This window comes from Parambassis ranga, chromosome 16, assembly GCF_900634625.1.
Source record: "Parambassis ranga chromosome 16, fParRan2.1, whole genome shotgun sequence".
Lineage (NCBI taxonomy): Eukaryota > Metazoa > Chordata > Actinopteri > Ambassidae > Parambassis > Parambassis ranga.
The window spans coordinates 19391345-19418242 of record NC_041036.1 but is presented as its reverse complement, the minus strand read 5'-3'; the positions used below and the strand labels follow the sequence as shown (position 1 = coordinate 19418242).

At 42.3% G+C, this 26898-nt stretch overlaps 2 protein-coding genes across 2 annotated transcripts; one reads left to right on the top strand and one right to left on the bottom strand.

The window, feature by feature from the left end:
* bmper (BMP binding endothelial regulator) lies at positions 1-22080 on the top strand. Its single transcript, XM_028424796.1, has 16 exons — positions 1-722; positions 3909-3994; positions 9613-9712; positions 12704-12786; positions 13024-13114; positions 13472-13554; positions 13913-14012; positions 14208-14317; positions 14426-14560; positions 15059-15163; positions 18561-18606; positions 19277-19446; positions 19745-19946; positions 20022-20364; positions 20448-20578; positions 20806-22080. The coding sequence occupies exons 1-16, from the start codon at positions 617-619 to the stop codon at positions 20985-20987; spliced, it is 2073 nt and encodes a 690-aa protein (XP_028280597.1). The 5' UTR covers positions 1-616; the 3' UTR covers positions 20988-22080.
* A 34-nt stretch (positions 22081-22114) lies between these two features.
* On the bottom strand, positions 22115-26133 carry eaf1 (ELL associated factor 1). Its single transcript, XM_028424798.1, has 6 exons — positions 25856-26133; positions 25302-25396; positions 25058-25194; positions 24760-24929; positions 24424-24645; positions 22115-24323 (listed from the first exon to the last, which is right to left on the bottom strand). The coding sequence occupies exons 1-6, from the start codon at positions 25956-25958 to the stop codon at positions 24274-24276; spliced, it is 777 nt and encodes a 258-aa protein (XP_028280599.1). The 5' UTR covers positions 25959-26133; the 3' UTR covers positions 22115-24273.
* Positions 26134-26898: the final 765 nt, after the last annotated feature.

Genomic DNA, 26898 nt, shown 5'->3' with positions numbered 1-26898 from the left:
GTGGTGGTGGTGGTGGAGGAAGAGGAGGAGATCGGCTTTTTTACACAGCTCAGGGAGAGAGAAGCTGCAGTCCAATCCTCCATCCCGGACAGGCGGCATCGTGCATACATGTGCCAAACGGACTTTTTAGGGTAGGACTGAGGGGTGTCCGCCGTCAGAATAAGACTCACTTGACTTGGAGTTGAGAGCGTTTTAAAACTCTCCGGCTGTTTCATGTGTGCCAGTGCGCCTCTGTCTGAGCTGCTCTGCTCTCCTGACAACCTGAGTGGACTGAACTACATTTAAAAAACTAACCCTGCTTCCTTTGGAGTCTTCATACCTGCCGGATCTGGGACTGATTTTCCTCTTATATCCTTCCCCGGACTCCCAGTTTTCTGCGCAGGACATGTGCAGCCGCGCTGTCTCCTGTCTGCCGGAGCGTCTTTGTCATTTTAATGCGTCTGTAATCACCGCGCGTCTGGCTGATGGTCGCTTTGCATTTCAGCACAAACTGATGAAAGTTTCCCTCCTGGCAGGCGCGAGATAAAACAACCACCGTGGATCTGTTTGGATTTCTTTTATTTATTCTTCTGCTTTGATTTCTTTATTTTTTGGTCCCTGGAGAAAAAAACCGAGGATGTTGCCCCGCTGCTTGAACCCTCCCTCCTGGTCCACCTGTAGGTTTTTCTTCTGCTTTCTGTTGCTGCTCCAAACGCCCCGCTCTTCCTCTCCGTTAATTACAGGTAAGATTAAAGGGGACACGGCTTCACTCACCGTGCGTAAAAATCTACCCAAACCCCCGGTTCTATAGTCTGCCTCTGCGTACCTGCAGCCCGTGGAAGCGCACACAAGATACTGATCCCCAGATGATTGTCTTTGGTTCTTGGCTCCACTATAATTCAATTTTTTTAGAAAAGCACCCGATAATATGTATCACGTCAACATAATGTAGATATCCAAATTTTGTGTTTATGTCAGTGAAAGCAACATTACTCTTGCAGAGTTTGGCACTGGATAATGAACTTTACCCGGGTTATCTTCTCTGCAGAGAAACCAAACCAAGAGCTCCACACTATAGCACGCATGTTCTTTGGGCCACAAAGTCATTTTCCTGCCTCACACACATCACAATGACATTACTGAAAAATCAAAGCAATTCATATTAAACCTAAGGAAGGATGTGAACCTTGCAGGATGAAAGGTCTGCGTGAAATTATAAGCGATCTTTGCCCAAATTGTTGTTTGCGCCACTTTGGGTTATAATTAGCGCACTTTTATTTTTAGTTAAAAACAGGCTGTAAAGTGTAAATCACTTTCTTCAACCGGCTCTAATTGAACAGTATTACTGCGTCCTCCCTCCTGAGCGGCCTCTTTGGGTCTGTGACGCGCTCGTTCTCGCTCTTTCTTTTGTATCATATATGATATCGTTTGATTGCCCTGTAGCGCTGCTGAGGAATGAGAATAATAGAAGTGGAGTGAATGAAAGGTGGATGTGGTGGTGGTGGAGGTGGAGCAGACTGGTCTAACACGCGTCTTATCGCCTGGGTAAACAGCAGCGTGAAGGCTGACCTGCTTTTACTTTACCTGGAAGTCAGTCAATCTTCAAAACCTCTCATCCAGACGGTTTCCATGACGACAGGGGTTGAGTTTGCATTCAATTCATTAACAGAAAAAAAGGTCTGACTCAGAACGGAAGTTTCACTTTGTGTTCAGCTTTGAACATCGCTGATAAGAATAATTCAGATTTTAGGGCGCTCTCTTTTTTTGTTCCTGAAGCAAACAGGAATCAGATGAGGAAACCTGGAACAGATGTCTCTCTGTGGTCAAACATGTGTATCTGTTTGACTTGAAGCAGCAGAGGAAGCACCCCTCTCAGCTGAGGAGGCTGCTCAGTTATCTCTGTATCCTTAGCTATGCACTCTCATCATGGGTCTGTTGTCTCCGCCAACCAGGAGCTCCTGAACCTGTCAGCCTGGTTAACATGTGTCGGTGCAGCAGGTGGAGCAGGGATGGGATGGAGCACTCTCCTGCATCTCTTCTCCCGCCTTGAGTTGTTCATCTCTGATTTCTGTGTGGCATCAGGAAGGATCTGTCAGGCGTAATAGATGAATCCCTTGATCCCAAATGAGCTTGAAAACCTGAACACAATGCTAAAGCGTTAGCTTCATTAGCTACAACAATGACCTTACGTGACCTTTTTGAGTATTTCTCTACTGTGCTATTAAATCCTCTTCCTCGGGCAAATGTGTAATATGTCAACATTTGAAGTTAATTGAGCACAGCATGTACAGTTTCATCAGATTTTTTTTAATACGCTAAGTTAGTAATTTACTTCCTCCCCACTCTTGTTCAGGCAATCAAAACATTTGCTATAATGTATAATTATTTGCTTTGGGGACTGCTGATCTCTTGGTTATTTTACGTTTTTAGATTATTATAAAGATAAAGATTTTAAATGGACTGTTCCTAATCACAGAAATAGACCTCTAGCTGAGGAGAGGTCACATTTACAATGAAATATATAATGTTAATGCTGAGAAACAGGAGAGCCTGGGGTATTTTGTCACTAAAGAGGCCTCCGAGATCGATCCCTCCTTCCCCTCCCCTCCAACACTTACAGGCCTGCCAGTTTAATTACGCTCGAAGGTTGTAAATTTTACAGTGGTGTGGTGGAGTCGGCAGGGTTTGTCTGCTCTGCCCGAATCCACAGGCTGCTTTACTGCCGAAGGACAAAAACAGACGGCTCGACTCGCTGCTGTAAGGATCTGTTGCTGAAGGACTTTCACACAGAAGCTGATGTTGCTAAAAGCTTTTTATTTATATATATATTTTTTAATCACAGTGGCAAATGTATTCCAAAATCAGAGAAATGTTGGCCTTATGAAAGTTTTCTTATAAATTCCAGCTTTGCTGTCAAAACCCGTTGGTAGCAGGTGAAGCAGGTTTATAATATTACATTCATAAGATATTTATTGTTGAAATGAAAATACATCTGCACATGATGGCTACATTATCATGCATAACGTTTAACACACAGCCTAAAGATCACAGCTGCTTCAAAACAAATGTCAAATGTGTCTAACATGAAGTGTAGCCTACAAATTCAGAGCAGAGGTGCTAACAGTTAGCCTAGCTCACACTGCAACAGCCTTACAGGCACATTCTCAGTGATATATCACTCCTTAAAAATACATCTTTATGTGTTGGCTAGAGTTCTGAAGGGAATAGTTTTCTTGTAAAATGTGTCTAATGTTATGGATTCATGTGATTTTAAGATCTTCACCTAACCCCTTACCCTGTTTTTTAATGACTAACCTTACCCAGTAGTTTTTATGCCAACACCAACTTCCATCTGTCTATGAAAACAAAACAACTCCTGGTGTCAGGGGGGACTCAAACCTTGGACTGAATGCACGTACTGCCACCTCCTAGCATAGACTGTGATCGGATGACATCAGACAATACGATCATATGTTCTGTTAGCATAAACATTACTACATTGCATTTAAAAGTCTCAGGGTGCGTAGTGTATTTTTCACCACAGGAAGCAGCGGCCTTCACCTCCGATGACCCCAGTTCAGCTGCTAGCTCAAAACCATAAGTTCCTACTGAGAAGGAAGTTTTCATTTTCAAGAGTCAAAACAAATTTGACAAAAGAAGAAGCTGGGTCGAGCTTCTTTCTGCTGCCTGTGAGATGTTGACATCTGTCTGCTTCTACCCATAAACCCACGTGTTTGGGGTTGTTTCCTGTAGTTGGTTCGGATTACATTTGCGCTCGTAACAGAGAGACAGACTCATGTTTTTAAGACCTGGGTTTGGATGTCAGACTGAAAGAATGTACCCTACTATTTGAGCCATTTTTTCTGGTTGAATTTATACTTTTGTTCGTAATCTTGCTCCGAGGTCTAAGTTCTCTCGTCCTCCACCAGGTACCGAAGCCAGCTGTGAGAACGAAGGAGAAGTCCTCCACATCCCTAACATCACAGACAACCCCTGCATCACCTGCGTCTGCTTGGTAAGAACAGTTTCTGCTGCACAGACCGCCGTTTGTCTCGTGACGCTTAGATTTTATCAGCCGAATGTTTGTTCATGCGGCTTTTCCACTCAGACTGACTGGATGAAATGACCTCTTTAAACCCTGATAGTAATATTTGTAAAGCCGATTATTGAGCTGTGTGTGGCATTTGTTATCAGAATGTTGTGAAAGATTTGTAACACACACCGGATTTATCAGGATTGTAGGCCACACGTTTGATTTGATGCTAAGTGTTAGGTGGAAAACTGATCTGCGACTGCAGGAAAGCAACCTTTTTACAGTTTTTCAGAGGATTTACAGCAGGGTTGCAGTGAAACATGAAGTGGGGATTGTTTGTTTTAACAGACATGCCTGTCGTCACGCTGTCTTGGCTCGGCCCCGGCTGTTAAAACTAGCCCACAAAACATTAGGGGAGAACTCTTTCCTGGAACATGTGCTCTTTGACCCCCCTGACTCACCCCTCCCCATCCCACCCCCATCCACCCCTTTACTGCTATAGAGGTCTTTGTTTTAGTGGATCAGAATGGTCCAGCGAGGTTTTTCTGTGTCACTGCTCTCAGAGTTTTTGGTTTTTATAAGGTGTCATGTGACCACAGCAGGAAACATGCAGGCGTGAACTGGAGAGGTGTGTGTTGATGTATGTGTTTGTCCATATCCACCATGTATATCTCACCAAAATGCAGTTATGATTGGATCTCAGGTGTGCAGTTTAGCTACTATTGTTACGTCTGAGTTGCCATAGCAACAACATTGATTGTTCATCCATTTTTGCGAAATATTTGTTGTTGTCAGATGGGTGAATTGATGTTACTATGGGAACTACTTAATTTCCCCACGGGGATTAATAAAGTAAATCCTAACTTAATCTTAAATATGAAGCCACACAGCAGCCGGTTAGGGTTAGGGATTGGTGAGGACTTTTCGGGGGCGACCTGGTTTACATTTCCTACTGGAATTTACAAACTTCTATGTTCCAGTTCACATTAAATACAATGGAGGAGAGTTGTCCTAGCTGTGTGGTTGCTAGGCAACCCAGAGACACATCTGGACATACGTAACAGTGGTATCAATCTACATAAAAGCATCATGTTTTCCAAACGGATCAATTATTTTAAAGGCTGAGATTTGAAAAGAATATTTTGACAATTTAAAAGAATATTGAGTGAAATCTATACATTCTAATCTAATTAGCACAAAATGTTGGTATAAAATACACAAATCCCAGGAATTATGTCCGTACTGGGCCCCGGCTTCTGTCTGCTGGGTTGACTGGCTCCTGTTAGGCTGCTCTTTCAGGCTCCCCTCTGCCTGAAGACTGACTGAGCCGTCCTCTCTGTTATCAGGCAGACATCAGCCAAAGCCCTGCTGAATGCTATCAGTCATCAGCAGGCAATGGCCGCCCTTTCATCTCTACTTTAACCCCCTCCTACACACTCACACACATCACCCCCACCCTGCACACACACACACACACAGTCCTGCATACATTCAGAGCTCCTTCTTTATTGAATTTGGCCTTTGTTTATCTAAAATTATTTAAAAAAAAATTATTTAAAAAAATTAAACCTCACCTATGTTGCCTTTTTGCCTTCGAGTCAGATATCAAACCATTTGCTGATAAAAGTCTTTTAATAAAGTTTATTTATATTTCTACATTTTTGACGATTGTACCAGCCCGATTCACGTGAAGCGTGCATATGTAGAGTTAAAAGTTAGAAGTGTATTTGTTGGAATCAGAATAGTTTGTTTTCTGTGTTAACCTGCAAAAACAGAAAACACTGAGCTCCTTACATGTGCATGACCTACACAAGTTCAGTGTCACTGCGTTGGAGCCATCAGGGCTCCAGTGTCACTCATACATGGAGGAGTGGAGGTGGGGGGGTCCAGAGTACCTGCTAATGGCCCTGTGGGTATGGACACACACATGTATGCTACACACAGAAGATCTATTGTGTGTGTCCGGGTGAGGCAGAGCGCTGTAATGGGGCCAGGAGTGGATGTGGCTGACAGACTGACTGACAGGCAGGTCGCCATGACGATCCGTTATCTCGGAGGCAGTCAGTCCATCTCCGTCACGCTCTTCATCGTCCCCGTCTATCTGTCTGTCCATCTCTGTGTCTTTTTCCACTCTCTCATCAGCTTGTTCTCAGATTGGCTGCTCCTTTTTCCAAACCATCGCTCGTTGTAGTTACAGATCACTCGCTCATCCACCAAACCACACTTTACTCTCAGCAACAAGAGTTTTAATGACCATTTATTTGATTTTTAATATTATTGATAAAGCTGTGTTGGGCAGCATATAACTCAGATTAAATGTCTGTCCAATGTTTATTTGTTTGGCTACTTTTATTCAGCACAATAAGCTTAGCTCAGTATGTGGGAGGTCAAAGGTCGCCTGTTAATTGATCAAACAAACATTCCTCCGGAGTTACGCGTAGAAGTTTGCCAGCGTGGTGTTTTACACTCTGTGTAGTTGTGATCGATCTGTTAAGGTCAAAGGTCGTTTCCTGTGTCAGCTCAAACAGTAGCTGATCAATACAGGGGAGATAACACTGAACAAACACTGACTCTATGAGGAAGTATGTCTGAAATGTCAGTAACTGTTGCACACAGCAGCACAAAAAAGAGTGATTGGTTAAAAGTTTCTCCATCCTTTCTCCACCCACCTACACGCCGAGCTTACTGTGGCTCCTGCTCTCCGGGGGGGTATATGTTTTAGAGGAAGGGTGAAAGGTGAAAGGTCACAGCGGCATTCGAGGGGTCGGCTCAGGTTAGAGTCTAAGGGCTTAAGTGGGCCTTTAAGTTGAGAGCTCCTCTTCGACTAGAGGTGATCTCTGTCATTCAAAAAACAGGAAGGGGAGGAACGTGAGATGGTTGATGAAACAACTCAGCACATCAGAGGAAATTACAGCTAAGCTTGATTTTGGCCAAGAGAACAAGAGAAAGTGATGGATGTGAAAAGGCAGGATCTGACTGAGTTTATATATATATATATATTATATTATAATGATGAGAAGGAGTGAACATTGTCGCCTCCTAGTGGTGGTACAGGACACAGACCAGTGTATGTGTTCAAGTAAAGAAAAAGTCCTTGCAATGTTAAACTAGTGAAAAAATTACAATATTTGGTTAAATAATAATGTACTGACTATGTCAATGAAAATTATAATATACAACAGAAAATGACACCTTGTTAGCTGTTAGGCAGCCTGTCATATAAGTATATATATGCAGTTTGAATTTGCAGGCTTTCTCTGCAACTGAGCAGTTAACATTCATGTGCTTTTCTTCAATAATTTTACTGTAGGTGACTTTAACCTTCACTTAATCAACTTAGCCCAATGATTAAATTGAACTTATTGAATTTAAAAATGCCGCAGACACAATCAGATTACACAGCTTTTGCCCCCGTACGTCACTGAAATAACAACTTTATGGCTTTTCTTTCTGACTTTATCACTATCAGGGTACAACTTCCCAGATTATAGTATATAGTATATAGATGCACATACACAATGCCATAATTGCACTCACTTTCTTTTTTCCTGACAAACACACTTATGAGCATACCAACGCTTCATCCCTCTGTGTGTGTGTGTGTGGGTGTGGAGGAGGTCGTCACTGTGCAACAGACAGTCGTCGGTGCCACCGTGGTATGTCGAGTGTTTATAAGGCGTGGTGACCCATTGTGACCTTTGACCTAGAGACACAGAGGGTAGTTAGTGGAGGGGGGGTCACATGTACTAACACCACTTTGTGCTAATGGATAACAGAGAGAGAGAGAGAGGATAGACATGACATGACCTTGAAGGCCTTTTGACCAAACTGGGCTTTAAAGGACTATTCCTGTGTTTTTCAAAGGGCTTTTTTTGGACAGACGCACATTAATTTAAATAGATCAATGATATAAATACATGTAGGATTTTTTTTTGTATTGTTAGTGAATGATTTCCACCTTTCCACTATGTAGACAGTCTAGTTTTATCTCATAACTTTCTTCCCAGAGGTAAAATTACTGGCGTATTTTTGCTTCTGTGCCAGACAGTCATTTCTCAGAATTACATAAATCTGTCAGTGGACTCTTTAACCTTGTCTGGCTCATGCAATCCATCATTAACCGTCACAGATGTTAAAGAACGCATTAATACTTGTCACATTATCAGGGTGCTGTCGTGCAGTCATCCAAAACCTTATGTTTCCTATTTTCTAACATCTTGTTGTTTAAATTGCCTGAAGATGTGATGATATTTCTCATCCATTTCTCATGACATTTAGCTGCTTCTTCCTTTTCTGTCCTCATTATTTGACTGACCTGTCTCTCACCTCTGTGGGCTGGAATGATTCCAACCTCCACAAAAATAAACGCTGCAGTACAGATATAGCTTTTCTTTATCTCTTTCTTCTTCCTCGCTCTTATTGTGCTTCCTCTGTCCCTTCTTTTCCATCCCTGCACCTCCTCTCTCCTCCCTCCTCTCCTGTCATGACATCATCTGTCCTCAGTGTGGTTGGGGTTTAGTTTGGAGCTCTGCAGCTATATTAAACCACCCTGATTTATTTTTGCCCTACTTTGATCCGTCCTCATTAGGGCCGCCTGCCGCAGTGCCGCAGGGCCAGCCTCCACTTTATAAACCCTGGCAGTGTGTAAAATAAAACACACACATACACACAGCATGTGGACAGAATCAGCAGTAAAACCTGGGTGTGAAAGTTGAATTAAACCAGCGCGGATTCTGTCCAGTGCCACAGGCGCAGTTTAGTGGCGATGACGGAGGCAGTGTTTCTGAAGGTGACGGGGGGATTGTTGAGCTGGTGTGAAAATTCACAGCTGAACTGTGAGAACTGAGTCACTTTGATGTAGTAAGGGAAGCAGCAAAATTCAGGATCCATCCACATGGAGACAAAGTCGTTCAGACCCAAGTACATTGGATAGCAGAGGAGGCAAATCAGGTGCAAGACTCATGTGCTCACTGAAATATATATTTTTGCCTCTTTCTTTCTTATTCTCATATTTCCTGTTGAATTTATCTTTATTTCATTGTACAGTGTTGTCATAATATAATATAATGCTTTTTTCATACAAATAAATAGAAATGCATAAAATATTCCAAATAATATTAAATACTTTTGCAATATATATTATATAAAAAATCATAAAAATCATATAATAAATGTAATAAATATTACATCTCCTTAACCTCCTTTTTCTTTACCTGCTCAAGAAAATCCTAATAACAATTCTAATTTTATTAAAAAATTAATTTAAAAATTAATTTACGACAGAATGTCATGATAAGAGTCGTTCAGGTATATATCAGGTAATATTCCTATGTTTTAATATTGTATATATATTCTCATATATATATATATATATATATATATATATATATATATATATATATACCACTTTTTTGTATACCACATGCCAAGACAAAATTCGTTGTATGTGAAATATATGTGGGGCAATAAATCTGTTTTTGGTTATAAATTAACACACAAAGAAAGTGTAGGAAGCAAAATATAAAATATATCTTCATTTTTTTCATTTTTATTTATTTATTGATTTATTTATTTATTTATTGTCTTTTTGTCTCCTGCAGGATGGGAAAGCAGACTGTAAACAGGAAAAATGTCCCCTGGTCTCTGAGGACTGTGCTCTGGTGGTGAAACAGGTCGGAGCCTGCTGCGAGAGGTGCAAAGGTAAGACAGACAGACAGGTGGACATAGATGGAGCCAGAATACACCTTTGTGTTTTTTTGTTGTTGTTTGTTTGTTTGTTTTTGTTTTTACCATGATATTATACTTTACATTCAGTGATGCTAATAACAACAATAATACCCTGAGGACAGTTTATGGCTGGGCTGTGGGACCTGCAGCTGCACTGCTCTAATGAGGGACTGTTGTTACACAGAAACAAAGAGATGCTAACCAGAGTCTGTCAGCACACACACACACACACCCTCCAGGGACCATTTTCATGCACTGTATCTAAACGGCTAGCCTTAAATATGAGCTGCGGGAGTATAGCCATATTATTTACCTGATGTTTAGGCATATAGAGCTGCAGTGTGTGGAGGCGGTGTGACTGCTGCAGGGGTTCACTGTGGGTTTACTGCACACAGAAATACAGTTGCTTTTACGATCCAGACTCTCCTCAGATCTTCCTGCTCTGCAGCAGGTTCTATTAATGCAGATTTATGAAGCAAACTGAATCTCTGTCAGGTGTAACAGAACACACCTACAGGGTATGACAAAGACATCTATTTTGACATATCTGATTTTATTGACAGCAGTATTTGTCCGCTGTGGCTGCTTGTGATAGAAACACTGGTTAGTAATAAAAATGGTGTTAGAGAAGCAGCTGTTGCTGCACATCTGGAAAGACTTCTAAAACCATTTCAAACTATTTGGAGTTCAACGTTCTACAGTGAGAAAGATTATTCACAAGAGGAAAACATTCAAGACAGCTGTCAGTCTTCACAGGAGTGGACGTCCCAGAAAGTTCAGAGAGATTCCAAAAAACCTAAGAGCTACATGTCAGAGTCTACAGACCTCACTGAGCATGCTCAGTGTTAATGTGACAGCACGATTAGAAGAAGTGTATTTTGAAAGTTCACCAAGAGAAAACCTAGTCAACAAGAGTATGTAAAATAAAGTTTAAAAGTAACATTAAAAAGGAGCCTGGGCTTCCTGGGTGAAGGTCTGTGGACTCAGATTGTCTGTCTAGACTTCATCTATCTTTTATTATTGTATATTATATTATTATATATATTGTATATATTGTGTATTTCAGTCTATTTTTGTCAGGTGGTAATTTGTTTTTAATTTATCTTGTACAGCATCCAACCCAGTCAACACCAAAATCACATATTTGCTACACTTCTGTTTTGGCTTTGACATTTAGAACCCTGAGTGAACCTGAAAGAGGGGGACGTCCTCCCTCTTTCTCTGCTTATAAGGCTCTATAGTGATATAAAAACACACACACACTCATACCTCCTCAACTGTTAGCAGGGGCGCGGTTCTTTTGTTTGCGGTTCGCCGTTTTACGACACCACACTTCGTTAAGAGAGGTGGAACCAGTTCAATTCGGAGACGGAAAGCCCCAACGTCGCCACGGCAGCCAGCGTTAACTTTTCTATTGTGCAGCTGAGTTGTGGTCGCTGTGGCCAAATTTAGGACCCCTCTGTGTGTCTGCTTTGGAAAAGCACGACGACTCCCGACGTGTCATATCTCTGTTTTCTCATTTTATGAAATCACACACAGCTGAAGAGAATCGCAGCCACACTGCATCACTTTATGGGGAACAATGTATTCTACAACCGCTTTAATTAAGCAGTTTATACATGCAAGAGTGCAGCAGAAGGACATTTGGAATGGATTATAAGGCTTTTGTCACCAACACTGCAAGATTCATCACACTGCATCACTTACTGAGATCTTTACAATGTACAGTACTTGTTAAAACTCTTCAACCAATCAGAAGGTCTGTTTATAAAGAGGATCTGTGGGAGCTCTTTTTGCAGCTGTGGTACAGAATCTGCATGGTTTCGGTTTACACAGAGGAAAGTAGATCAATGGCTGTGATCAGGTTTCATTGTATGAAAAGTTAATCATTGATCTGAGACCACTTACTGTAAATGGGATGAAATGAATAGGCTATTCATGTAGTGGATGGTGTTTGACAGCTCAGCGGGTCTGAGCAGTTGTTGTGTTTGGTGTGGGAGAGAGAGTTCATGTACTCATGTCAGTTCAGGATTAAATCACCTAACTGCTGTGACATGCGACTTATTAGGACCCTAATAAAACATATATTTATCTATTCATTAAATAAATAAGAGCTGTGAAAATATGAATTTGAGTGTAGGGTACAGCATATACAGTGTGGTCATCAGGGAAACACTTTTTATTTCAGACACAAAGTCATTGCTGTCGTGGAAATAAAACGTGCTGATCTCTGCCTGCTAAACAAGCTACATCGCTTGTAATTGTAATTAATGGTGTTAAAGGATCATTTAATTACTAAACATGTCATCATGTGGTGACTACTTAACACGTCCATTCACGTTCATTCCTGCAATGGATGATGGTACATATTGTTCATTAAGTGACCTTTGGTTGTATGCTACTTTTCATGATGCATTGTGGGAAACTGTAAGGGCACACTGTAGGGTCTAAACATTCTCACTATGCATTCTGCTATATAATAGTGAGGACACTATAGGTATACTATAGGTATACTATATGTATACTATACTATATTATACTATAGGTATACTATAGGTATACTATAGGTCCCTATAGAGTGAGTAGAGGCACAGCCCAGGAGCTAAGGAGACACAGGTGGAATCAATCAACTGCAAAAACTGGACACAAGCATCCAAACACAAGGCACCAAATATTTCTCCCAGGTGTATTGTTTTCTACAGGAGCAAAATAAATATGTCCATCATTAACAGCACATATCTCAAATTCTCTATGAATGTAGACTGAATGAACAATACCAGAAACCAAACAGGATGTGACTGTACAGTAAAATAGAAGACAAATGAGGGAAAGTGATACACAACCAATTGTTGTATCAGTGCTGTTAAAAATTTGTGAATTTTCTTGTGAAAAAGAAAACAAAATGATTCATGTGATTATATAACTCTCTCTCTCTCTCTCTCTCTCTCTCTCTCTCTGTCTTAGGCTGCATGTTAGATGGACACTCCTACAACAGCTCAGTATCCTGGACCACCACCACCAAACCGTGCATAACCAAGCGCTGTCAGGTGTGTGCGTGTCTGTGTCTGCGTGTGTTTGTGCGGCTGCGCTGTCAGCAGATGAGAGTTGACGTTGTTTTTTCTGCTCAGAGTTCACAGTGAAACGTCTGATCTCTGATCCGAAAAAAAACATTGTCAGAGGGAAGCAGAGATTGAGGGAGTGAGGGATGAACAAAGGCATTGTATGAGGCCAGTGTGGAACGAGACCCCCACACAAACTCAAAGTATTTGTCTTTTTTGTGACAGGAAGGTGTCGTCACAGAGGCAGAAGTGCAGTGTGTCGTCCACTGCAAGAACCCCAAAATCCACCCGAAGAAGTGCTGCCCCACCTGTCCCAGTGAGTACATACAGAAATAAGGAAACAGCATAAAATAAACTCTAAATTAGATACATATGGCAATAACCACTTAAATAATCATTTATTTGTTTAATTCCCGTCCATATTATTTGCACATCAGAAATAGAAATGAATACAGCCATGAAATAAATGCGGCATGAAGTAAATAAATGTAGCATTAGATTAATTAATATAGCTATAAATAAATGTGGCATTTAACAAATGTGTAATTGAAAAAATACAGTTCGCAATAAAAAATTGAATAAATCTTAAATGTATTTATAAAATAAAAGTGTAATAAAATAAACCCGGCTAAAACAGCTCCACATCATCAAAAATGTCTGATTTCATGCGCAGGTTGTATCTTTGAGGGTCGTCTGTATAAAGAGAAGGAGGAGTTCAGTCCAGAAGGCAAACCCTGCATCAAGTGTACCTGCACCGTGAGTACCGTGAACACACACTGCTTTCACACCTTTGAACAGGGAGTTCGGCTTGGAGTCTCCTGGGAGTCGCAAGGTTTTGGTTAGAACAACATTCTACCCCTTGATTTTTTTTTCTTCTTCCTTCATTTCCTCCATATTTCTCCCCCCCCTGTCCTTCTCTACTCCCTCCTCCTCTCCCCCCTTTGGACAAACAATCCCTACAGGTACGTCCATAAACACGTTACAGCATTAATGTGCTGACGCCTAGTTGGGGCACCCTGTAGGGTTTTTCAACAAATATAAACACATACACAGTTTGCCCTGCTGATTTACTGCTTTAGCTGAGTTAGTTGTTGGTTCTATGTTGTTGTTTTAGGGAGGACGGACTCTGTGCATGAGGGAGGTATGCCCTGTCCTGTCCTGTCCTAGCCACCTCAGTCACATCCCGCCTGGACAGTGCTGCCCCAAATGTCTCGGTAAATCCGGAAATCACTTCTTTAATCATGATGTAAAGTCTTCACATGTCTGGGAAAAGGAGAAGCTTCTGTTCTGTCAGACTGGATTTGAATGACGTATTTGTCTTTTAGTGTCCACTTTTAACCGGAACCTCACAAAATAACAGCCAGTAATTCGTATTTTTTGGTGTGTGTGTCTCTCTCTTCCTTCTGCAGGTCAGAGGAAGGTGTTTGACCTGTCGCTAGGAAGCTGTCTCTTCCACAGTGAAGTCCATGAGAATGGCACATGCTTCATACATGACAACTGTACCACTTGTACCTGCAAGGTGCCAGTCCTGGCTTTAAAAACTCTCTCTCATTTTCAGTTCATTTTATGTTTCCTCTATAGACCAAAACAAAATAACCCGTCCTTGCTGTGCCCTCGTTGCTTTTAGGATTCCACTGTATTGTGCAAGAGGCGGTGCTCACGGCCGGGAACTTGCCAGGGCAACCAGTGCTGTGAGGAGTGTTTTTCCTATGTAAAAGTGGAGGAAGTGAAGTACTGCAGAGTCCGGAACAAGATCTATAGGGTGAGAGACGAACGATGGATGGATGGATAAATGGATGGGTCAGTGATATATATGGATGTATGGATAGACAGATGGAAGGAGGATGCTGGATGATAGGGGATAAATAAAAGAATTCTGATTCTGATTCTGATGATAAAGGGAAGAATTTGTGGATTGATGAAAGGATCAGTTGGTGGATTTATAGATGGATGAACAAATGGATGTATGCATGTGTGGATGGATAGATGTCTGAATAGGTAAATAGATGTTTGTATAGATAGAGGGATGGATGGATGAATAGATGGGTTGCTTGATGCATGGATGGACTGAAGTAAGATGGACTGATGGGTGGGTAAATGGATGGATGCAGGGACAAAGCTATAGATGGATAGAAGGATGGATTATGGACTGATGGGCATATGAATATAAATGGATGGACAGACAGACAGACAGATGGGCAGGTGGGTGGACAAATGAACCTATGGATGAAAGGGTGATCCTGTGTTGTCTTTCATGCAGGAAGGAGACATGTGGTCGTCAGTTAACTGCTCTCTCTGCGCCTGCGTTAAAGGAAACATCGAGTGTCGGCCCAAACAGTGTGTGCCAATCACCAGCTGCCCCTCGGTGAGTGACAGGTCCAGGCAGCCAATCAGTAACTTACCCTATTTTTTGTTTTTTTTTGCAGGTTTGCATATAGATACCCTACAGCTCTGTCTCTGTCACTCTGTTTGACACTCACACTTTACAACCCATGACTAACTCTGTCATTTGCACTTCACATGCGTGACGCCTGAAAACGATGATACTACTGTGATTTATGTGTGGAGCTGTCAGCTACAAGTTCAGCTGTTTTTTTAATAGACGGTGTAGCGTTTGAAACATAACTGAAACATCTCATCATCAAACTGAATCATTTGCAATCGGTAGTCACTGAAAAATCAAAACTCTCTCTTTTCTTTGTGGATCCAGGTTTAAGGCTTGTCATTAGAGGACATGAGCCAATAACATAAAGGTGTTGTTTTTGTACATTAGAGACCTTTCATGCAGCTGAAGCGTGGCGTTGGCTGTTTAAGCCTGGGAACTGCTGGCAGTGGGAAGGTTTGTGCTGCGCTCACCTGTCGCAGAGGTCGCTTTGAGGTCATCTGTCGGGCGGCGGGTGATGGAGTGGATTCCTCGCATACCGCCAGCCGGTGGCGGTCACGCAATCAAAGCCGGTGTCAATGTTAGTCCAAGTTCACACGCTTCCAGCAGTTACAACAAGCCCTCACCTGTTGTTTGTGGTCAGAACAGGCCGCTGCAACGTGATGTAGGTGGTCTGCAGTGAGTTTGGTCTGGATATTAGCCATATAGCCATAGAGATTCCTGCCTACTCTCAAATATATACGTAATAAAACTAAATGGCACTCGTACTAGTGCTTAAAAAAAGTTCATATAGGAAATATTTTTTACAGTATCACTGCACAGGCGGCAGCCTGGAAGGCCATTGGCTACTTTCCTTAACATCTCTAAATTTACCAGAGTGGGTTGAAACCTGGTGAAAATCTGACTGGGGCCTTTCTTTGTGGAGGTCGCATGTTCTCCCATCATGTTAGGTTTACTAGGGATTCTAAACTGGCCATCGGTTTGAGTAGAAGTTGTTGAAAATGGATGGAACTCTGTTACTATGTGTCACCAAGCAACAGCCTTCAGGGCTGAGAAATGAAGCCCCATGCCAAAGTGTCAAAAACTGCAGTTCCCCCCATGGCCTCAGGGAATGGCTCCCAATGTAAGTTAGAAAATTCTGTAATTATGACACCTGTATGGTCATAATTATGGGGCATGGCTGCTTTGAGTGACAGGCAGGTTGAGTTGCTTGGCCGGCTTCCTGCTTCTTCTGTGGCTGACTTGCCCACCTCATCTGCACCGATGTTCCACCTCTTTTGGATTAACAGAATGTTTAGGCAGACTCAGGGCTCTTTAGAAACCTCTGTGTGACATCATAGACAGTAGGTCCTTAGTTGTAGTAGTATACTGTACTGTGTGTACATCACACATTAGATAAAAGAATGTAAACACAGCCTTGGAAAACATGACAGGGCCTGTGCTCAGCCGTGAGGAGGTGATGTCAGTGAATGAAACCTGACACTTTTCATATATAGTCAGACTTTTGAACATACATTTTTGTGGGACTCCTTTTAGGGGCGAGTCTAAGAGGGAATTAAGAATGGTGGCAAGAGAGCAAAACAGTGGAAGAAACTGTAATATAAAAAAGTGTGATATAAAAAAAACAACTTTAACATCTTGATGAGGCGACTGTGGAATAGTTTAAAATCGCAATATTATCAGCAGGAATAAGCAAATGGCTGGATGGAATTTATGATATAAATAAAACTGAAAAAAAGAGCATTAGAAAGGAGACGGAGGAGGAGAACAGTGCTCTCTCACACAACCTCGTGCCGTGGGGTTTAAGGTGGCCTTAGATAATCATAAAGGTATAAAGTGGTGTTACACTTCACTTGTCAAACTCTCAGCTCACCTGTCACTCACCTTCACATCAAAGATCCTGGATTTAAACAGGTAAAGCAGATTAACATGCACACCTGTCCTGAGTTATCATGAGTGAGACTCATCGCTCCCACAGAGGTCATCACGGCCCACATCACCCCTTCCAAACACACGCAGACACACACACTCTCCCATGCCGTCATTCTGCGGTCAGCAGCAGGTCGGCTGTGTGTATGTGTGTGTGTCCTTTGGAGACAGTGTGTCTCCTCACTGCCTTTTGTCTGTGTGGCGTATGAGTGACAGCAAAGAAGAGGTTCCCTATATTTAGGCCCCTGAAAACCAATCTCTGTCAGTGTGTGTGTGTTTGAATGAGAGTGTGTGTGTCCTCGGTTTGTCAAAAGGCAACCCTCTTCAAAGAGAGAGAGTGGCCTTTGTGCACAGGTTAGGACTCTGGAGTGTGTATTGAGCGTACAGAGGGCATCTGTATGTGATGACAGATGAGTGGTGTGTGTGTGTGTGTGTGTGTGTGGGAAAAGGTGTGTACACATCTATATTTGTGAGGACCCATTCCAGTTTTAGTGGCAGTTTTACAAAACGAGGACGCCACATTGGTTCAGGATTAAGGATGGAAGTGGTTTGAGGTGATGTTTGAGGCGTTCAGGTGCGATGGTAAAAGGAGCGCTTCTGTCAGTCAGGGCCCTCACAAAGATGGAAGTACAAATGTGTGTGCGCTAATGAAGGGCTTCCCTGAGGCAACAAAAACTAGGTGTGTGAAAGAGTCCTCTGATCTGCACTTCTGATGGAAACATACTGTACACACACACACATGCAGCGGGTCCTGTTACACAGACATAGTTCAACGGTTGAAGTTGGGAGTATCGGTGTCTCACAGGCTTTCCAGGTTTTGACTGTGAACTTGTCAAAACGTGAACTTTTCCTGCATTTCCATCTTTCATTTCATTTCTGCTCCTTCTCTCTGAATGACAGCATGAAAACAGAGTTGTTATCTTTGTTTTCTCCGCCAACAAAATGTCAGAAAAGGTTGTGTTTTTCTTCCTGCCTTGGCTTAATGGTTTGTTCAGAGGATGCCTCAGAAATCCGGTTAGTGCTTCATCGACATCATTTAGTTTTTTTTTTTTGAAGTGCAACATTTAAAGTTTAGGTTCAGCTCTGCTATTGCATGATATACAAAAGGCAATTCAAAACTGAACCTGACACTAATTCACTTTAAGTACCTGCCATGACCTTTCAACAATAACAACAATAGGGCAGGACATATGATATGTGTATTCCATTCTCCAGAGAGTGTTTTGCTTTGACTGCTTTTTGTCAGCCATTTGTTAAACTGTGTAAAAGCATTCATATATTTTTTTTTATATATTTGATTTTTTGGGGTTTTTAAGCTTTTTTTTTCGCAAGATAGGACGGGTCTGCATTCTGTCAAAAAGTTTCTGTTTCTCTTTAAGCTGGCCATCTTTTCTTCATCTTTGTGGCTCCTCTGAGAGTTATCTAATGCAGTGTGTCTCGTCTCCTGCAGAATAAGATCCTGAACAGAACCGGCTGCTGTCCAGTTTGCACTGAAAGTGAGTAAGTCTCCCTCTTCTGGAAAGTGCCACAGAGCGTACTCTAATCTAATCTCTAATCTTTTTTTGTTTATAGTTACGGTACATTTTCAGCATTGGCAGCTTTTAATTGAATTATTGGCTTATTATTTGTATTAAATTATATATAGAAAGGTAATTAAAAGGCAAAACCTCCTGCATGTATCATAAGAAACAAAACCAGCCTCTGCACAGTATTCCCCATCAACTTCAGTCCAGACTGTGGTTTGCCCTCAGGTCATTTTACTTTTTTTTTTTTTTGGCTTCTGAAAAGAAAAAAATACCCAGAATGACTGTAAATGTTCTATTTCAGGACTACAGATACTCCATAAACCTCACTTGTATATAATGTAGAGTTCAGCTCGGGTTGGTAAGGCAGACGTTTTACCACACCACAGATCCTGCTTCCACTTTTGGAAGCAGGATCTGTCGGTCAGATCGGTGCCATATATTTCAGCCTTAATTATAAATGATTTTTTTTTTATGCCGCTGGCTGTCAGGTTTCATGTATCCTTGTAAAGCCCTGAATTTTAGGGTTGTTTCTTGCCATCCTGGGGTATAGACGGTCCAATGATCCACTGCTGAGTCCTATAAATCAAAATGACTCCTCAACATTGACCCCATCTTTGTTTTTGTCTCTGTGCTTCTCTAGAGCCAGGGGTATGTACCGTCTTCGGCGACCCTCACTACAACACCTTCGATGGCAGGACCTTTAACTTTCAGGGTACTTGTCAGTATGTGCTGACTCGTGATTGTGGCGGCACCCCCTCTGGTGGGGCTGGGAACGGCGTGAACCTAAACAGCCCAGACTCCAGCTTCACGGTAGGTTGATCTTAAAAGTGTACAGTCTAGTCACCGGTTTTTTTGTTCAGATTTAGGAAACAAGCACGACAAATTCATGTTGACTGGAGTGCTACCCTTGATCACCCTCTTCTGCTGTTAGCTAGCTCCAGCAGCTCAGATTTGCACACAGTTCAATCATTTGTTTCTTATTAAATATACAAGAAAAACTCAAAATTCAGGCCTTCAGTGGAACTCTGGTTTTAGATTTTGTGTTATGCTTGGCTACTGAATACACAGATATAAATAGGTAGGTCAAGATACCTTTATTTAATCCCAGGTGTTGGTGAAGAACGATGCTCGGCGGACACGTTCCTTCTCCTGGACTCAGTCTGTTGAGGTGAGGCTGGGCAGTTCGATCCTCAGCCTGCACCAGCACTTGACAGTCCGGAAGAACGGCACCCGCATCGCCCTGCCTTACCACGGCCCAGGGGTGCACATCGACCTGGATGGATACCTGCTCAAACTCACCACCATCGCAGGTCAGCAGAAACTCTGGTCCTGGTCCTTGATGGTAAAGCAGCTCCAAACTTTAATCAAGCTTTGTTCCATTCCAGGTCTGGAGATCACATGGGATGGTGACAGCTTTGTGGAGGTTGTAGCTGCTCCACACCTGCGCGGTCGTCTCTGTGGCCTTTGCGGTAACTACAACGGGCACAAGCGTGACGACACCATGGGAGGTGACGGCCAGTTTAAGTTCGATGTGGATGAGTTTGCAGAGTCGTGGCGCGTTGATGGAAACGAGGTTTGCTCCCAACAACATCCACCTCGCAGGCCAACTTCTTTCCTGTGCCCGGGCAGTGTCAAAGTCAAGTTCCGGGCCCATCGAGAGTGCCAGAAGATAAAGTCATGGGAGTTTCAGAGGTGCCACCGTGTGGTGGACTTCGCCCCTTTTTACCGGTAAGGGCAAGGCTGGGCCTGCTTATTTCCATGGCAATGTACCATACACTTACCTCAACAAAAGCAAACGCTGCCCTCTGTAGGTCGTGTGTGACGGACATGTGCGAGTGTCCAGTTCATAAAAACTGCTACTGCGAGTCCTTCATCGCCTACAGCCGAGCCTGCGAGAGGGAAGGAGTGCCCATTCTTTGGAAGCCCGACAACGTTTGTATGGGTTAGTGACAGAGTGATAATATGACATACATTTACTACGACTGCTAACAACATGGCTTCTTTGGTGGAAATCTGCTTGGCAGATGTTTTTTTATGTCCTCACAATGGTATTTTGAACCTCTCTGTAACTCAGAGTTGTACTCTTTCAGAGCATTCCAGAACCCACCCCAGTGTTCATTAATTTTAACACCATTAATTCTCAACCTCCTCTTCCCGTCTTCCCTTCAGCCACCCAGTGCAGACACGGCGCCGTGTACGACACCTGCGGACCGGGCTGCACAAAAACCTGCGACAACTGGAACGAGATCGGCCCGTGCCACAAGCCCTGCGTGGCCGGCTGCCACTGCCCTGCCAACCTGGTGCTGTTCCAGGGACGCTGCATCAAACCCATCACCTGCCCAGGACGGTGACCCTTGTGAGCCAGGCGGGAGGGGGGTTAAATAAGGGAGGGTCATCTGTAGTATCCAAACTAAGGGTCCAAACTAGCCGAGAAGAGTTTGGGAGGACGCTGCAGGGCTTCAAGTCGACAGATCAGATGCAAAAAGGTACTCAGGGTCTATATCTTCGCAGGGACACGTGTTGCAGTGACTCAGAGATACAAACTATACGGTGATGGACTTGGATTGGATGTGTGTCACCGTCACATTCAGCTTCTGACTTCCTTGTGCCTCTTGCTATACCTTGTAGTGTTACTAGACCGGTCATGACCACAAGAGGCGTTAATCTTAGTCTTGTAAAAGAAGACCTGAAATCCCAGGAGAAAACTCAGGGCTGGAGGTTTTACACCCATGTGAGAACATTTGAGACATCGCCATGGACCCTCAGAAAAAAATGTGGGTCAGAGAACTCCTGTAAGAGCTAAGATGGTACCGGAATAACTTCTCTTGGGAGCCTTCATCTGGAATAGCGAGATTTCAAAGTGGAGAAACTCTCATATCAAAATGCCCTTGTGATCTCTATTCCATCATTTCATACTGTAAGCTAGCCAGATTTATATGAAAGACAGACAGCTTTTATATTATTATTGTTTTAATTATTAATATTATTATTATTTGTTGTTGATGTTAATTTATATATCGTCATTTGACATGTTGTAGCAAGAGCCAGAATCATGAATATAATTGAGTTATAAATGATTTAAAGGGAAACAAAAGCTATTTATGTATTTGTTGTGTATTTCTTTTTTTTTGTGTTACGTATTGAAGAGAAATGCCCAAATGTGACTCAGCTGTTACACCATCGCAGGGAAAAAGTACTGTATTGTATTATGCTCCATGTACAGGTTGTCGTGGCTTCTATCAAACTGAAGGTGTTCCTGTAAAGCATATGTTTCACTTGACGATAATTATTTAAGACCAGCAATATAATCTTTTCTCAAAGATCATTTTTGACCTGACGTTGTTATTCTTTGTAGCGTTGGAGTATGCGTGACCTGGAGGTCTTCGGTTCGAATCCGGTTCGAGTCTGGAAAAGTTTCATCAAAGAAATACAAGCAGTTATATTTGGCGGAGAGAAAAGAAAATCGCAACCCTCCCAATATATTTGCACACTTTTAATACACTTCAAATTTTGTACAAACATATACACACAAATACAACCCTAAAATAATAATAATAAAAAACATAGGAATAAAAGCACCAACAAATACTACAGAGTACACTTTAGACAACAACATTGTTATACAGATTTTAGGGAAAATACCAGAGTGGAAAATTTGTGTCCATCTGCCTCTAATAATTCACCATCCACTCTGATTTCAAGTACAGTTTAAGAGCAGAATACGGCAGGGTGCGGGTTTAACACTTGAAATGGTTCATTTTACACACAAAAAAGAAGAAATACTTAAACAGTAACCAGCAATCTGAGAAGCAGGGTGTCAGTGACTGCATTAAAACGTACAGTACAATCATGCCACCTCTCCTCTGTGAGTGAATGAAGAAAACACAGCTATCAAAATAAAAAAATAGCGTGCTATTGGATGTACAATGCTGTGTTTATGCCTATGTCATGCATACAGTGAAGTGTATCCTATTCTGTCTAATCTCCCAAGGACTGTATTAACAGACAAGCAGAGGAAATATGACCATAATTGATTCATTTCATTTTTAAAACTATACACACAAAGTCTCTATATAGAGTATATATATATATATAGTCTGGTCATATGTTGTGATTCTTCACAACTAAAATGATATTTTTTTTCACCAAACGTTTGCACCACACACACACACAGTGTGATATAAATGCTGACATTGTTACACTGTGAACATTCCTGCACATCTTTTGCACACGACTTCAACTCTTTGGCGCTGTCAGAAAATGACACATTCACCTTCATTTCCAACCTGCGATGCTGTAAGGCATGGGATGGTGCTATGGTATGATTCAAAAAAATAAAATGTTCTATGATTGAAAAGTAAGCGACACGCAACTGATACATCACACCTGCAAATGACAACAATAAAAAACTAAATCCTCCTTTTTTCAGACTTAAGCCTGCATTTTTTTTTAATGAGATATATGTTTGTTTATTTCCCAGTAACATTCCCATGCTGCTGTAATTGATTTTACTAAATCAGCTTGTCAGACCAAAAGTGACACCAACAAATGCCTACACAGCTCAGAAAATGTATGTGGGCATGTAGTATACACTCAAACAGCTGCCTTTGCTTTTATTTTGTAACAATGCCAATAATTAGACGCCTCCCTGTTTATAGCTGTAGAAGTCTTTGCTGCCCTGTATGATGAAGAGTTGCAGTAAATAAGTAACTGGTGAAGAAAGTAGAACATAGAGTTAAAAGAAGACTCTACTAGACTTATATTCAATAGCTTCATAACATACTGTACTATCCATACCAGCAGAGTCAGTACGTGCCTGTGTTTGTGTATTTGATTGTATTTTCTGCCCCCTTGTGGAGAAAAATGGGAAAACGGCTTTCAGGAACTCACTACCAAAGGGAGTACAGCCTTTCTACAGCCTTTGGTAGTCAGTACAGCAACCCAAACAGTAAAGTCTCTTAATTAGTTTAAAAGTAAAAAAGCATTGTAATAAGAAATATTGTCCTGCGTCCTGATCTACTAAAAAAATAGTCTCCAAGCAAATTACCATTATCATGATCTCACTGAACCATTTTCAAAACGCTCTGTCTTAGTAAGAACTAATTGATTTGAATGTCACAATAAGTGGGGGATGGTCAGACATATTTTTTTCCTGTACTCTTTAACAAAGGCCCTCTGACTTTAGCTTAAGGAAGAGACTAACCAGTCAGCATTTGTTCTGTCCTGTCATGTGTTGTTCATTCACTGTGTATCTGTGCAAGTCTGCATTATTGTTGTGTTCTTGTTGAACTGAAAACAAGATGAGGTTTGATATTTGCAATGTACCTTATCACAAAAGACAAAAACCCAACAAAAAAGAAGAAGTAGATAAAACTAGATCAAACTCTAAAGTACAGAAAATATGTATGTGCACTCTAATATATAATCTTCAAAACCTCTCAAGTAAATTTTTTTTCTAGTGTTTTTCTATACAGAACAAAATATACATCTAATAAAAATACACTCTTAAAAGTTCCACCATGGCCAGCTTTGGAGATATACTAAAATAAAACTTTAAACGAAAAAAATCAAACCAAGGTGGAGTCAGCTATCACAGCAAAGGGAGTGTGAAGAGAAAGAAAGGCTGACCGTTTGAGTTCAGTCATCATCACTGTCACTGCCAGACTCACTGAGCTGAAGGTCATTACCTGTAAAGATCAGACAAAGGCTGTTTGGAATAATAGTTCTGAAGACATATTATGTGTTATGGTTGTACAGGATGATGATGTGAGACTCTCAGCTACTCACGGAGTGTGTTCATGAGCTGGTTGTTGCCTTGCTGCCGGTCGGCTCCTCCGTTGGCCATGGGGTGGCGACTGGGGGAGGTCTGGCTGAGCGGTCGAGGGGCGTCATGTTCGCCGTCGCTGCTGCTGCTGTCATCACCGCTCCCCGAGGCGCTGGCTGAGTCGGATGAGCTGCTGCTGCCGCTGCTGCTCATCTGCTCTATCACCTCCACTTCCGCTCGCAGCTCTGTTGACAGCAGCAGAGAGTCAGCAAGGTTGAGACATGTCAGGTTCTACCGTGTACGTATCCAGCGAGTGTTATTCTATTATATGGGCTGTGTCTGTGACTGAACACGCTCACCTCTCTTGATGTCATCTAGCTGAGGCTCCGGGGAGGGGTTATCCTTAGAGGGGGAAGGGGACGTTTTTATGCCAGCCCCAGGCTTGGTTGGGGCTCGGAACTGGCTCGGCTGACTGGACCGCACAGACTGCTGCTCGATACGGGCCTGGATCTTACTGCTGCCCTCCGCCCTTATAAGAACACACACCGAAAAAAAAAGTTATGTTGTGACCAGATTCTTTTGTTGGCTCACAGGATTGCCTTCCAACCTGACATCTCTCATGTATTGTTTTGAATTTCTCAGACATTAACGTCTCACCTGGTTTTCTTCACTTGGATGCTGCTGCTCAGCTTTTCTAATACAAACTCCCCAGTGTCATGGTTGATGATGAGCACGCAGTCCTTCTGGTACGGCCGTTTGTTTCCTTTAAATACAGTCATTGGAGGTGTTGATCCCTGGATCACACCAAAGCATTTATATGTTAATAATGGGAGAGGGGGATAAAGTACAGAAGATGTCCTGCTCTGTTTACTTTACAGTAGGATATAAATAGACATCTTACAGGAATGTGAGGTAGCGTTATGGTGACTTCATCTCCTTTCCCAACCTGTAGCTCTCCCTCACAGCTCGTGTCAATGGAGGCTGGTTTAAAGTCATCTGAAACAGAGGTTACATAATAATATCACATCTATGCTGGGTATTCCTATTGGAGGAGTAACAAAACATGGACAGTGCTCTAATAAACTGAGCTTTAATGTGGACAGTGAAGTTCACATTCAGTAAACATGTAACATAACAAATAATAACAATAACAAACAGTGTTGGCACTGTTTTGTATTCTCCACTATGACATCAATAAATGCGTTATGAGAAGCAACAAACTCAGTTATCACAATGTAAAGTAACTATCCCGATGCTAGCAGTGCATTAAAGACACGCGTAGAACGATGTGTTCTATCCAAAGCAGTTTCCAGTACTTATCCAGCTAATGTCTTGTGTAAGGCAGCCTCCCCGTCCACGTGAGCTAAACTAATCCCACACAACAGCTTCTTTAACACTGTGCTTCGTTTGCTGTCATACTTTGTTAAACAACACAGCGCGGTCTGTCACACTCACATCGGATAGTGTGAAAGGACGATTTTGGCCTCTTCTCAAAGCTTTCTCCGAGCTTCAAAACATGCTCCTCTTTGTCCAGCAGCGGATTCGTACTCCCGTTCATGGCGGCTCCGTTAGTTTGAAGTGATTAAAACTCACATTTACGTATATATTTAGTTCGAAGAGTCCAGTTTCACTCACTGGCAACTTCAGATGTGGGCCGAGAATCAGCAGTCAACTGTAAGACAAAGTTAGCTTGTTGTGGCTAACCATTAGCAAAACATCCAGCATTCGGCCACTCCTCTTCCGCTTTTGGTCCGGCTGTCAAATACCACCGCAAGTGGGCTAGTAGCTGCAATTTTTTTTATTATTACAAATATGCAATGCATTTATACAAATAATATATCGAAAATAATAATTATGTATGTTTCCATTTATGTTTGCTTTGCGCAGTGGCAGTATCGTAGCCTATGAGGTTTATCCGAGGCGGGATTATTGCTTTGAATTTCTTTTTTGACATCTTTAACACCTCTCTGGAGTCATGCTTCAAATCCTCCACCATAGTTCCAGCTCCCAAGAAGCCAAGGATCACTGGTCTTAATGACTGCAGACCTGTGGCACTGACGTCTGTAGTCATGAAGTCCTTTGAGCGCCTGGTACTGTCCCACCTCAAGACCATCACAGCCCCCCTCCTGGACCCCCTGCAGTTCGCCTACAGAGCTAACAGATCTGTGGACGATGCTGTCAACCTGACCCTTCTCTACATCCTGCAGCATCTGGACTCCCCGGGAACCTATGCTAGGATCCTGTTTGTGGACTTCAGCTCTGCTTTCAACACAATCCGTCCAGCTCTCCTCCAAGACAAGCTGTCCCTGCTGCATGTTCCAGACTCCATCTGCCGGTGGATCACTGACTTCCTGACAGACAGGAGACAGCATGTGAGGCTGGGGACGAATGTCTCGGAAACAATTGGACCATCAGCACCGGTACCCCCCAAGGCTGTGTACTTTCCCCTCTGCTCTTCTCCCTGTACACCAACTGCTGCACCTCCACCAGTCTGTCAA

Coding starts and splice junctions, on each gene's coding strand:
- bmper (XM_028424796.1), top strand. CDS start 617: ATGTTGCCCCGCTGCTTGAACCCTCCCTCCTGGTCCACCTGTAGGTTT. Junction 12,787..13,023: donor GCATAACCAAGCGCTGTCAG/GTGTGTGCGTGT, acceptor TTTTTGTGACAG/GAAGGTGTCGTCACAGAGGC. Junction 14,318..14,425: donor GTACCACTTGTACCTGCAAG/GTGCCAGTCCTG, acceptor CGTTGCTTTTAG/GATTCCACTGTATTGTGCAA.
- eaf1 (XM_028424798.1), bottom strand. CDS start 25,958: ATGAACGGGAGTACGAATCCGCTGCTGGACAAAGAGGAGCATGTTTTG. Junction 25,397..25,855: donor GTCCTTTCACACTATCCGAT/GTGAGTGTGACA, acceptor CCTCTGTTTCAG/ATGACTTTAAACCAGCCTCC. Junction 24,646..24,759: donor GCTAGATGACATCAAGAGAG/GTGAGCGTGTTC, acceptor TGCTGTCAACAG/AGCTGCGAGCGGAAGTGGAG.